Genomic DNA, 13693 nt, shown 5'->3' on the forward strand with positions numbered 1-13693 from the left:
GTAATTCACTTGTTTCTTTTAGATAAGGATGACATAAAGGCATGGAAATTGTCATTGAAAGAGCTCCGTAAACTTACATAACTTTGAATGAATTTTAAATTAACTTTCAATAAGTATTAATACTCTAGAATTGGTCATTATTGCAGCTGTTTTCATATTCTCATCTATAGATTGTATTTGCTGTTCATGCACAGTGAATATCTTTATAAGGCTTTGTAAGACTCTTCATAACCTCTTTATAAGGCTTTGTAAGACTCTTCATAACCTCTTTATAAGGCTTTGTAAGGATCTTCATAACCTCTTTATAAGGCTTTGATAAGACCACCCCTGGATTATTGTGTGCAGATTTGGTCTCCAAGGTTCCAAGGGGATAAAGAAGCTGTGGAAACGGTGCAAAGAAGAGGTACAAAGATTATATTCGAATTATGGGATTTAGTATGAGGACAGATTGTGAGTATGTGGATTGCAGACTTTGTATTAACAGGAGAAATAGGGGTAGTATGATAGGGGTCTATAAACTTTTGAATAAGGGTGTTATAGGATACAATCTGATGAAATTTTTCATTATATGGAAGATGAGGAGAGAACACAGGGGTACCATGGAAGTTAAGTTTATTCACAGTCAAGAAAGGGATAAGAGCTAGGTTTTTCTCCCAGAGAGCAGTGAGTAAGTGGAATAGTTTGCCTTTAGGGATAGTGAGTGCATCTAGTGTGAATGAATTTAAGGGAAGGCATGACAGCTGGTTTGGGTGATTTATACCCTCCCTCGATGAGTCCTTCACTCCATGGAGGTCTGTGGAGGTCTCAGATAATAATATTATGCTTTTGTTATGCAGAAATAGTTCTAAATTTAATTTTTTTTGGGGGGGGTGGGGTAGAATAAATGATGCTCCTTATTCCATTGCTAAAGATTTTTGAACTAATGTTATCATGTGGAGGTGTACAATTGAATTGAGGCTCATTTCTCTGTATCGTGACTGTCTTTTTATAAGTGTTAAACATTGTACTTGAATTTCATTCAGATTTATGCAGTAGCACAATGAGGTCTAAAGATTAACATTATTCTTAAAATGAATTAATATGCAGGTCAAATGCTCTCTCTCTCTCTCTCTCCCTCCCTCCCTCCATTTTAATTAACTACATTATCTCCTCTCCCCAAATTTAATTTTTAAAATCAAGATGCATGTGTGGCACACATAAAATGTAGTATTTATTTTGACAATTCGTTTTATAAAATTTTGTTGCTATTGCTCATTAATATCTAAATATATTTCATTATTAAGTTCATATTAACTTAACTAATCTAGAGGTACATGAAAGTTAGTAAAGTTTATTTTTGATTTTATAGCATAATTTGAAGGAAATGTTTCTTATAGTGCATTTTATTTTCAGAGTCCTCAACAATTAGCTGCTGCTAGTCAGTGTCGCTCTCAGGCTGAAAAGGAGAAAGATCAGAGGTAGTGTTTCATTCTTTTAATAGTGTATATATATTAAATATATATGTACAGCAGTATTGCACTGTTGATTTGCCAAGATGAACTTGTTAATGAAAAATAAGTAGCCCAAATTACTTATTTATTCTCTACATTTTGTCATCATGTCAGTGACATCATAGGGAGGTAGCAATAATCTCAGCACACTATCTACTTGCAGTGCTCTGCATAAAATGCAGAGCACTGGAAACCTAAAAAATACGTACTATTTACATTACTCTGGGTGTGACCCTTTTTATTGGAAAAAATTCAGATGATAATTTCCTGCATTCATTTTCTATTTTTAAAAATCTACTTGTTAATATGTTAATTTATTTTCACAGTACTGATGACAACACAGAATAATAAGAAAATAATATTTATTAACTTATTTGTTGATACTATATCCAGTATCTCCAGAGCACAAAAACAGTTTGTCACATTATGTGAAACAACAATAATTTGATATAACAATGAGACTAGTTTAAAAAAATTGTAAAAAAAAATAAAAAATTGTTGTTTCACATACGCTGACAAACTCTTTTTGTGCTCTGAAGTTGCTGGATATAATACCAGTGAAATATCAGCAAAATAAGTTAATTTACATAAGCAAAGTGGATATTAGATCCAACATTATTTCAAAGCTGAATGTAGAAACTATGAATGTTTTGTAAGTTAACCAGATATCTTTTGGGAATACATTCCTCAGCATTCATGAGTTGCCTTAGTGCGGACTACTTAAAAGACATAGGCACTGCCTAAGCACCTATATATATTCACCTTTTATTAGTCCATTTTGATAAGGTTTCACTGGCTTGATAGCTGTTTTGAACTGATTGGTTCTCTTCAGAGACCAGGCAGAAACCTTAAGAGAGCAAAAATTCTCATTCAGTACTAAGGAACTTGAAATGTTAGAGAATTGTATTTTTCATAAGTGAACTCTCAGTCGATGTGTAAAAGTAATTACTAAAATAAAGAGCCAGAAGGCTTCAGTTCTGTGATGCAAAATTACATAAGCAAAATGGATATTAGATCCAACATCCAACTCTGAAGAGAACCAATCAGTTCGAAATAGCTGCCAGTCCAGTGAAGTGAATTGAAGCCTTTTGCTCTTTATTTTAGTAAATAAGTTAATAAATATTATTTTCTTATCATTCTGTGTTGTTCATCGATACCGTGAAAATAAATGAACATGTACTGGGAACATGTAAGCATTTCACACATATCTGTTAATAGTTTACCATTTTATGTATAGTGATGTTACTAATCAATACACTGTTAGAGTTTCTGTGACTCCCATGAACAAAAGGTTGTAAACCTATAGTACATTAGTACTTTGGGTGGCTAAGGATTGTTTTATTATTTTTTTTTTTGTATACTCTGCTGTTGATAAATACACCATCATCATCCCACTTTTCAAGGATTTAGGCTTAGAGTGGCCTGTTCTGGCCTTAGAAGTCATCATTGAATCTCTTTAGAGGACATCCTGGTTTTCTTTTTCCTAATGGTTTGTAATTTAAAACTTGTTTTGGTAATCTTTCTGTTTTCATTCTTTCAATGTTTTCATCCATTTATGTTTATATTTTTTCTATTACTGATTCCTGGTTTAATTCTTTCATAATTTCTTCATTTCTTCTGTGATTGAAAAGAGTATACTTTGCAGTTTTTCTCATAAAGTTCATTTCAACTGTTAGTAATCTTTCTTTGTCTTGTTGTTTTATTGTCCAGATTTCATATACAGTAGGCTAGTAGGGCTAATGTATTATATATTTCTAGTCTAGTTTCTTTCAGGTTCAGTTCAATAAAATAGTTTCAGTTCAATAAAATAGTTTCAGTTCAGATCAAAATAACTTTGATGCCTAATTTCCTTGTTTATATGAGAGATGTAATTTATTGTACAATTTTAAATTGCTGTGTATACCTTTTTGATTACTTTTATTAATGGGAGGTTTTAAAGCTGAATGTTGTGCCCACCTATCCTACATCTGCTTCACAATGTCCTATAGCATGGAAGCAGACATACTCATTCCATTTTATAGAAGGATAAAAGTCAGCCATTGAGCTGTCATCCCTTCACTTCAGTTCTCTCAAAAATATTCATATTGTTATCAACAGTCAACCTCTTCACTACCTGAGGACCAGCAGCTTCTTAGCCAGCAATACCCACTATTGGCCACATGTTATAGAGAAGGTTAGATAAACTTGTGTGATTGCATGTGTTTTCAAGACATTTGATCAGGTTGAGTATGGCATAGAGACTTACTACCAAACTATCATTTGATGGTCTGCCTTTCATACCTTTCATTTAGATCACTGTTTTCTCTTTGGTTGTTTGCTCACTTTGTTGTAGTAGATTTCCTTACCGGTTCTGGAGTATTCTAGGGCTCTGTACTTTTGCCCATACTCTTCCTCTTGTATATAAATGATATCTTCTCTCGCTAACCTCAAATCCTATTTATAATTTTGCTATTGAGTACATTCTATCCTTTTTTTCATTTGAAAATCTTGGAAATCAAACATTCCAAGCTTCAGAGTCTTCCACAACTAGTCCGGTATTCATTGATATCCCCCCCCCCCCACACACACACCATTCTTCAGTGGAGTGAGAACAACTTCATCAACTTGAATGATACCAATACACAATCCTGAAGTTTTTCTCACAAGTGGAGGAAAAAAAGGCTCTTTCTTATGAAAAAAACTTCAGGATTATGTTTTGGTATTACTGAAGTTGATGAAATTGTCCTCACCCACTGAAGGAAGGGTCAATGTTTATGGCACTAGTTGTGGAAGACCTTGAAACTTGGAGTGTTTGAAAACTACAAAATTTTCTAATGAAGCAAATGTACTCATTAGCAAAATTATAATTAGGATTTGAGTTTAGTGAGAGAAAATATCATATATAGGAGAAAGAATGTAGGTGAAAGTACAGAGCCCTAAAGTACTCCAGCACTGGTATGGAAATGTGAACAGAAGAAACCATCTACACTGCACAGTGAATAAACAACCAAAGAGGAAACTAGTGACCCAAATGTCAAGTATGAATGCTGAGATCTCTAGGTAAGATCAAATTTCTCTTCTTTGGCTGATTTATAACATAGTGTTTCCTAGCTCAAACACACAAAACTATTCATCCTTTTCTGCCCAAATGCAAAATAGTACTTCATGCCTGTACAACTGCCAGTACTATATAAATCCCAAATCTTCCCAGTCTTAGAATACTGTTCTCACAGCTATGGTAGAGTACTAGAAACATCCATAAAATGATCCATGCCTTTCAGAAGAGGGAGATCCAGGTAATAGATAATTCCCCTCCCCAACACACACTTGCCCCAGTTTTTCTCATAACATCTTTCTGCCATAGCCTTTTTTAGGTATTTTCATGAGTAGTACTAGTACACTGGGTCATATCATGCATTCACTCTTTCATTATATATTCCTCTCTCCTTTGGAATGAGTCTTCTCACATTGCTTTTTCAAGTATTACATCTTCAAACTTTACGAAGAAAATGTTGATGGTTTTTCTTCTTTCTCATTAATTGCTCTAGACATGATGCTGCTGTGTACAGCACTGGTGTACAGGTTTTTATGGCCTCTCATATGTTGAGATTTATGTATATAAAAAATATAGAAATTTCAACTTTTCTTTTCTTTTATTGCATTGCAATACAGATATTATTGGTTCCACTCATTTCATTAAGTCCTGCTAGTTCTGAGGTTTTTTTGCTTTTTTTTTTTTCAGAAATATGATTCATTTGATCTTGCTCATTATAGTTCATCCTCAATAGGTAGTTATTTTGTAGCGGACATTTCACTTATATTGAGCTTTAATAGCTGAAAGATTTTTAACAGGGATTTAGAATTTTTAAAAATTTTATTTTATTAATTTTAGCAATGTTAATATATTATCTGTTGAAAAAATTCTTTGTATGTGTTGCAAACTTTTTTTGTTAACGCCAATAATCAGGATACTGTATTGTCTATACCACAAGCCTGAACCATTGCAACATTTGCCTATCATTCAATATCAGGTTTCATTTAGATATTTTTGTTAATCAGAAATATTGTTAGAGGATTTTATAAATGATTTTAAATATTACCTTTCAGGGAACTAGTGAAAATAAGAGAGAGAGAAAATGTCATGAAACACAAAACACTTCATAAAGCACAGTCATCAAGGTATTTGTCAGATTCTTTCATATATTGTCATAATTATTATAGTTGTATCAGTTCATATATACAGAGTGTTTCAAATTAAAGTATCCCTATTCAGAGCAATCTGTAGAGAGAATCAGTAGACAAAATACATAGTATTTCGTCTACTGGTTCTCTTTTTGTGTATTTAGTGCCCACCCATGATCTGATGTATATCCTAACCAGATCACAGGGAAGAGATTTTTTCAATTAAAAAAAAATTAGATTCAAAAATGAATAATATGAGAAATATGGCACTGTGAATGAGAAAAGATAATGAATTTTGCATACAATACTATTTGAGCTATAAGACATTATAAACGAAGGAGCATGACTAACTCTACAGTCATTTCAGTTGCACGATAGGTCTCACTTTTTCCTGAATACACCTTGCTAGTGAAGTGTTTCTCTAGAAATGTGGAAAATAGGTGGGATACCATCAGGACCAGATAGATGCCTTGTTTGTGTTCAGGTTATTGAGGATTCTTTGGATTTCTTTCTTACAGAAGACTATGGGTGACATGGAGATAGCTGATGTTGTTGGAGTAGAGGGAACTTTGCCCAGGTCATCAATACAGGAATTGGAAGAAAACAGTACCATCCAGATGTGAGCATGGTGAAAGCATGGGTAGGCAAAAGTTCAGCCCATTTGCCTTGGCAAGGGACAGAAGGAGCGACTGTCATTTGGGGGAGGCAAGTTTGCAGCATTTGGCCCTTTTAAAGTCTGATTTGGATTTGGTGATGATTCCCTTATGGCTGTTGCAAGCTATATAGGCAAAGTGAGCAGATGGAATTTTCATCTTGAGCCATTCGAGGTATTCAGAAGTGTTTCTATTACTGGCACACTTTTTTGAGAACCAATGCTTGGATGGCAGCTGTGAATTTGGAGTGGAATAAAGGATGAAGGCCTTCATTCTTGTGAAGATGATTTCTGTTATGAGCAGGTGTTTGGATCAGTAGAACTAAAGAAGCAATATTTGGACCATGGGTAGGAGGTATAAAAATCGCAGAGGTTGTTCCATTTGGCATCCTTATGGTGCCAAAGGACATGAGACTGATAACTGGTGTGTGAAGGTTGTTCTGTGCCAGAAGAAACTTGTATGATGTTGCGATCTGAGTTACCAGCCGGAGAGCTGACATCCACAGGATATTTGGAAGGGGAGCTTGTTAAGAAGAGATGAAATGTATTGGCAAATTGGAGGGGATTGTCAACCTAACACAGATCATCAATCTCCCTACCAGAATACCTGGTAGGGAGATTGATGATCAGTGTTATGTCATGTCAATGGCAACCACTTCAGCATCCTTGCCTGCTTGATCAGTGAAACTGGAGAAGGGAAGCCAATTTGAGCTGTGGACATTGAAGTCCCCAAGACGGATGACCTCACTATTAGGATATTTTGACTGTAGAAAGTCAAACTTTAGAGAGAGAGAGAGAGATTTGAAGAGGTCAAAGTGGTTAATGAAGTTTTGAAGAGTGATGGAGACAGCATATGAAATGGGCAGTTTGTTAGTTTGCTTGAGAAATTTTGAGGCAAAGCAGATCAAACAAGAGGTGGATCGAGGTTTTACAATCTTGTTCACGTTCTGATGAATGCACAAGTGTTGCCCTTGTGACAGAAAAAAAACTGTAATGTGTAGTTTAGGCACTTTAGGTGGATAATGACTGTGGAGGTTGCCAGAGCTTTCCCACCTTTGCTACGAGTTGCCCTAGTTTGTACTACGTACTTGAACTACGTGCTTTAGCTTACGCTAGTAGTCGCCGATACTTTTATAGTTACTATATTCGGCATGAAACTCTTTGATTCCGATCTTTGAATTTCTTATTCGGTTTTAAAACAATGTGGGATTTAATATCCCCTTAATTTAAATAATGTTTACATCACCGAAATGAAGCCTATTGGCTCTTTATTTTAAATAAGTTTCATTTCTTTTTTCACTACAGTATAGATATGGAGATAGGATAGGATTTGTCGCTTTATTATTAATGACTTTATCACTTCTAAGAAGCCAAGCTGCTTAATTGTAACAAGCCATTGACTTAAGTAAGATTGCATAAAGTAGGATGGAAAATTTTGTATAGATTATATATTATATAATGAGTTTTGCTATGCTGATGAAGTTATAAGAACATGGTAGTTTGTCTTTTGTATGGTTTTAATCTAAATAATGAATACGATTTCTTTGTTTCTAATACATCTCCCATGAACCATTCTAGTACCCTTGAAGAGGTTATAGCAAACACTGTTATACAGTTGAACATTACTATAAAATTACTTGAAAAGTTCCTGACCAGAGCCCTATGAGTGCAATGCTATAGCAAGCTATTCATTATAACAAACCATTCCTGTGATCCCTAGTGTACTGTAGTGAGATTGACTATAGTTAACTCAATCACTATAACAAACTACCAACACCAACAACAATAACAACAAAAAGTCTCAGTAAATGCTATTCTAAAGGAAATTCACCAAGGCAAATCTTTCACTGAAATGAATCACCCTCATATCCCTTAATGAGTTTATTATAATAAGAGTTCATTGTATTGCTTATTCAGACTTTTGCAAAGTTGAGACATTATCATTTCTAAAACTTTTATCTTATGAACACTTATATATAAAATACAAATGTTTGGTAATTTTTATCAGTTGAATGTTCTATTTCATATTACCCAATAAAGATATTTCCTAAAAATTAAAAAATTGAAAAGTTAATGTTGGATTTTTTAAAATTGTTTTTGCTTTGCTAAAAAAAAATCACTTCAAATTTTCCTTTGAATTAGGTTCCCCAGGTTCAATGGAACATATTATGTGAAGAATTTTAAGTCAATTAGTGATCGTGAACTGATATTGCATCGACCGGTTAGCAGTTCTCAGTCTTTAACTTTTGATAGAGAAAAATCATTTAAGAAAAAACCAAAAAATCGCCGTCCAATGGAAGATAGCAGCATTACCCGACGATCAACTCTAAGCATTCGTCTGTTTCTTAGAAATTTTTGCATTGAATTTGTGAATAGTGCCTATAATTCACTTATGGCATTTATTAAGGTAAATAAGACATTTATTATGCATTATTGTTATGTATCTCTGCATTATTTTTCTTTCCAGATATGTTGTTGATTGCACTTCATTGCAGACTGCAGTTCTTTTGGATCATATAAGGTAGCCTACAGCATTTTGTAACAATAACCAAATTTACTAACACCTTTTATTTCCCAAAGTAAGTAGGTGAGGCTATTTTTATCTCTAGCTAAATTTTAGAAACTTGGGTGAAACTAATCTCCATCCTTAGCCAATTACGATATCCAAAGATAGACATCCAAACACGATCAGATTTCTCTTCTTGGACTAACCTGCACCTACGACCTTTGCTGGTACAACTACATTTCAACTATAGCTTCCGCAGCCAACCAAAACCTTGTTGTACTTTTTTGCACAAGACACTACTTCACACTTTCACAGCTGCCAACTCTATTCTTTACTTACTCTCCTCTTCTGTCGGAGACAGGTTGAGTCTTCTGTGTTTCCACAACAACCGGAGTCTCAGTTTGTTACATGGCCAACTCTATACAAAGTCCAAATCCACCCAGCTATGGAATATTGCTCTCATATTTGGGGTGGTACACCAAAATCCTTTCTAAGATTGCTTAGTTTTATTCAGAAGAGGGCAATCTGGCTAAATTAATGATCCCTCTCTCACAAACCCACTTCAATCCCACTCTCACAGATGTTCAGTTTCTGCCTTGTTCCTCTTCTACAGATACTTTCATGGACAGTGCTCTGCTGAATTGGCCATTATTATTCTTCCACTCTCCTCCAAAATCATAAAAACAAGAGCAACTACTAACTAACAGCCTTTTACTGTCTATCTTGAAACTTGCCAAGCCAACTTGACTGCCTCCTCTTTCATTCCATTTACTTCTGTTCTTTGGAACAATCTTTCCCAACGATTACAATCCTCATCTGTTCAAGCAAAATGTGAACAGATGAGGATTCTATTCCTCTTGCCCCACACAGCACTAATGTGCCATAGGTCTTGTGGCCTTTCGTGTGTGGATCAGATATATATATAAAAAAAATAAAATCACAAATAGCTGGTCCTATCATTATCAGATTTTAATTGACATCTGGGGAAGAGAGTATGACAGACCACTGCTTCCATCTCATAGTCCCCAACACTACATGTTATTGTTTGAAGTTGTATGATTGATTTTATTGAGTTGTGAGATTAAAAATCTGAGTTTAGAGGAGTTAAAAACTCTATTTACATGAGCCAGAGATTAATTAACTAAGGTAACATTCAGAGAAAGGCTTAGAAACAGCTTCTCTAGTTGGTAACTAGAATTGACTTTAGAACAATCTTGATTCAAATGGCCTAGCAATATGCATGCAAATGCCAAGCATGGAAAAAATACCTTTTCTTTAAACAAAAATTCAAAATTCCTAAAATCTGAATTAAAAATAAAAATTGGCATACTAAAATTAATGTTGCCTTCAAGAACAAATTAAAATAGTAAAAGAAACAGTTGTTTAAGTTATTACTTCATATGTAAGTAATTTAGTAGCAACAGAATTAAAAATTTAAGTGTGCTACTGATCATCAAAAGATAATATAATAATCACCCAAAAGGTAGTATTTCCCCCTGATGAGTTTCTCCCATGCTCCTCACTACCAATAGCATGTTGCATGCCTCCTCCTCTGATTTTTTGCTTGAAAGAAAGAAGAGAAATCCTTAATAGTTTTGATACCAACAAATGAACAAAATTTGCATTCCAGAATGAATACTCATTGTATACCTTCGCAAGTTGCTATACAGCATGGGAGCAAGTTATATTGAGCCATCATTGTCTTATCCTCACCTTTTCAAAAAGTGATTAACAACAAATTTCTTCACTACTCAGAGACCACCAGTTAATTATTTACTGCCATAGATTGTGACACTACTCCTCAATAACAGATTCCTATCAAGTCTCATCACTTTGGGCACTGGCTTTGGAAATGTTTTGAGAAAATCATGGTGGTTCTTGACATTTCCAGGGCATTTGATCAGTTACAGCTAACTGATCTGCTTCTGGTCTTTGCAGTAGGGTTACTTGTTTCTTCTCTGGTCATCAACTGCATGTCTTAGTGGATGGTTTCCTCTCTTCACATTCAAGATTCAGTTATAAGATTCAAGAAGTGATTTGTGGCCGGTGCCCTAGGCAATGATCTCCTTGCAAAATGTTACATATTTTGCAATGATATTATGTTAAATTAACATATTGCAAGATTTTAGTAGCATTGATGTTCACTAGATTATCCTCACCTAGTCAATCACAACACAGTCCAGTTTATTTCACTGATATTGGGGGACATTTGACCAAATTTATATGGAATAGAGAATAAATCATATAAAATATCTGAACTAGCAGTGCAGATAGCATTTTAACAAATATTAATATGCAGATCTGAGGGTTATTATGTCCTCCAGGAAGTCCAAAGACTCAAAGGAAGATGTCCCTTTTTAATTATTCATACCTGAGTAGTATCTCTCATATCTCTCCATGAATGCATTAATTGAAGATGAACTTACAATATTTGATAGTCCAGTCCACACACACACACACTTGCCACAGACATACCATGAAAAGAACACTAGGATGAGAAGAACCTGGATTTCACATGCTTCCTAACCACACTCTTATTTAGTTTATAGACATGAACTCTACTTCTCCTCTACCTATCATCAGCCATAAAATCTCATTTGTGACTATGCTGTAAGATTGTCTTACCAGTTCATATGTTTTCCATCATCTTCATTTTCATTTAGTGGATTTTTTCAGTTCCTCATCTCCTCTGAATCCAGGAAGTCATATCTCAGTCCATTAGTTAAAATGTGATCTTATCAAAACGTTGTACAGGGGCGAGATAACTTCTTTATTTATAAGTTAGTTCTCTTTAATGTTGCACTTATCTGATCTAATTAATGACTTACTCACCTTAGCATTCCTCAACTTTAACTGTTTAGCTTCATTGACCACTTAGTAAATTACCTTAATATACTCTGCATGCTATTTTTCATCCAAAGTGCATAATCTTGCACTTAGCAACATTAAACATTCACTGTCATTTGCCTATAGAACAAGGTAAAACTCATCTTAAGGACCTAATGACTGGAAAAATGTACTGGGAAGGGAAAAAAACAATGTTTAATGCATACACAAAGGCAACACAAGCAAAATGGATACAACTTTGAGTTCTAACTAGACAGGGCTCTATGAGCATTATTTGGAAGCCTTGGATATAAATAAACATGGAATCTCTAAGATTTAATGTTTCCCTATTGTGAGGAGTTTAATGCATATATACTTATTTAGATTAGTTTCGTTTTTATGGGTGATTGGTGATTCCAAAAAAATAAGTCTTCCACTGTTGAACTTTGCAGTGGAGCAGGGTGGTTACTTCCCATTTGATGGAGTGTGGTATCCAAAGCATCGTCCACTAGACCTGACTGATCATAGTCATGAACATCATCAAATTCCTGACATGTACCCTCAAGGGGTACATGTCAGGAATTTGATACAGGATATGATAGTACTACATGAAATACTCATATCATTACTAACTTCCTATCTACAATTTTCCTCCAAATCAATCTGTTACCTGTCAAGACTCCAACATTATCAGATTTTATATTACATTCTCACATTCTGTTTAAGTGACTATACCACCTGAGTTTAGCTCTGCTAACACATTCCTGGATGCTAACAGTGTAAAGGTCTTTCCTATATCCTCGTTTTTAATATGATATTGCCATTGATGCCATCTGTTCATGCCCCTAATCTTTCTCAGGACTCTCATATCTACTCTCATATCTGCTCTCTAGGCTTTGGTCAGGTGTTTTATTTCTAACCCAGCTCTCAGATCAATAAGTTAAAATTTGTTTGAATACTGTCTTGTATACAGCTAATTTGGTGTTTTGATTAATTTCTCTCTTATTCCATATAAATTTATTCAGTTGACTTCCTACCATACCAGCTTTGTTGATCCTGTTGTCTATTTCCATATTTAATTTACCATCGTCACTAAAAATCATGCATAAGTAGCTGAAATGTTTTACTTGTTCTATAGGTTTTCCTTTCACGATGTCTTTGATATTTTCAATGCTTCTGCCTATTTTCATCGTCTTTGTCTTGTTATTGTTGAGTTTCATACCAAATTTATTACAACAATAATTCAATTTAGTCAGAGAATCTTGCAGATTTGTAACGGATTTATTTAGAAGTACAACATCACCTGCATAAAGCAAAGAGCTGAGATTAACATCTCCAATTTTGATATCAGTTTTAATACCATTTTCTTTCATAATGTGATCCATATAGATAATGAGTAACAGAGTGGATAATGTACATCCTTGTCTGACACCAGATTTAACATCATACCATCTTCTTGTACTTCCTTCTATTCTAAGTGCTGATTTACAACTCAAATAAAGACTAAATATTACTGGTTACAATGCCCCATTGACACCATAGCTGTAGTGTTTTGAATAGGTTTTCTCTTGTCACTGTGTCATGTGCCTTTTGTAGGTCTACACAACTTGAATACAGATTTTTGTTATATCCCATGATTTCTCAACTATTTGTCATACAGTGAAAATCTGATTCTGGCAGAATCTATTTGGCCTGAATCCAGCTTGTTCTTCACCAAGCTTCCTTTCCACAATCCTTTTCAACCATTTCTCATGCATGCATAAATCTTACCAGAAACACTCAGTATGGAATCCTTCTGCAATTCTCACATTCAGTTTTATTTCCTTTTTTATATAATGTTTTATATAAAAGTCTTGCAGTGGCTGCACTGCATAGTTCAGAAGGCATCTGGACTATGCAGTGCAGCCACTGCAAGACTTTTATACCTCCTTACCTGAGCATTTCTGGTCGAATACCATCTACTCACGCTGCCTTTCCACATTTTCGGCTTTTGATGGCTTTTTCTGCTTCAAGATATGGATATGTATTCCTGGTTTTGTTTAGCAATTTTTTGAAGTA

General features: G+C 34.5%; 1 protein-coding gene across 3 annotated transcripts in view; it reads left to right on the plus strand.

Annotated features, from left to right (window-relative positions):
- The window catches only part of LOC150093816 (protein timeless homolog), a 671138-nt gene that overhangs the window by 61889 nt on the left and 595556 nt on the right, over nucleotides 1-13693 (plus strand). For all 3 annotated transcript variants that reach the window (XM_090412553.1, XM_090412554.1, XM_090412555.1), the window contains 3 exons: nucleotides 1393-1457; nucleotides 5577-5648; nucleotides 8446-8710. In XM_090412553.1, coding sequence (XP_090268679.1) covers nucleotides 1393-1457; nucleotides 5577-5648; nucleotides 8446-8710 — 402 coding nt within the window. The remainder of the gene's footprint in view (nucleotides 1-1392; nucleotides 1458-5576; nucleotides 5649-8445; nucleotides 8711-13693) is intronic.

The sequence above is a fragment of the Typopeltis vanoorti genome, chromosome 23, assembly GCF_054136105.1.
Source record: "Typopeltis vanoorti isolate ZY-2024b chromosome 23, IOZ_Tvanoo_1.0, whole genome shotgun sequence".
Taxonomy (NCBI): Eukaryota; Metazoa; Arthropoda; class Arachnida; order Uropygi; family Thelyphonidae; genus Typopeltis; species Typopeltis vanoorti.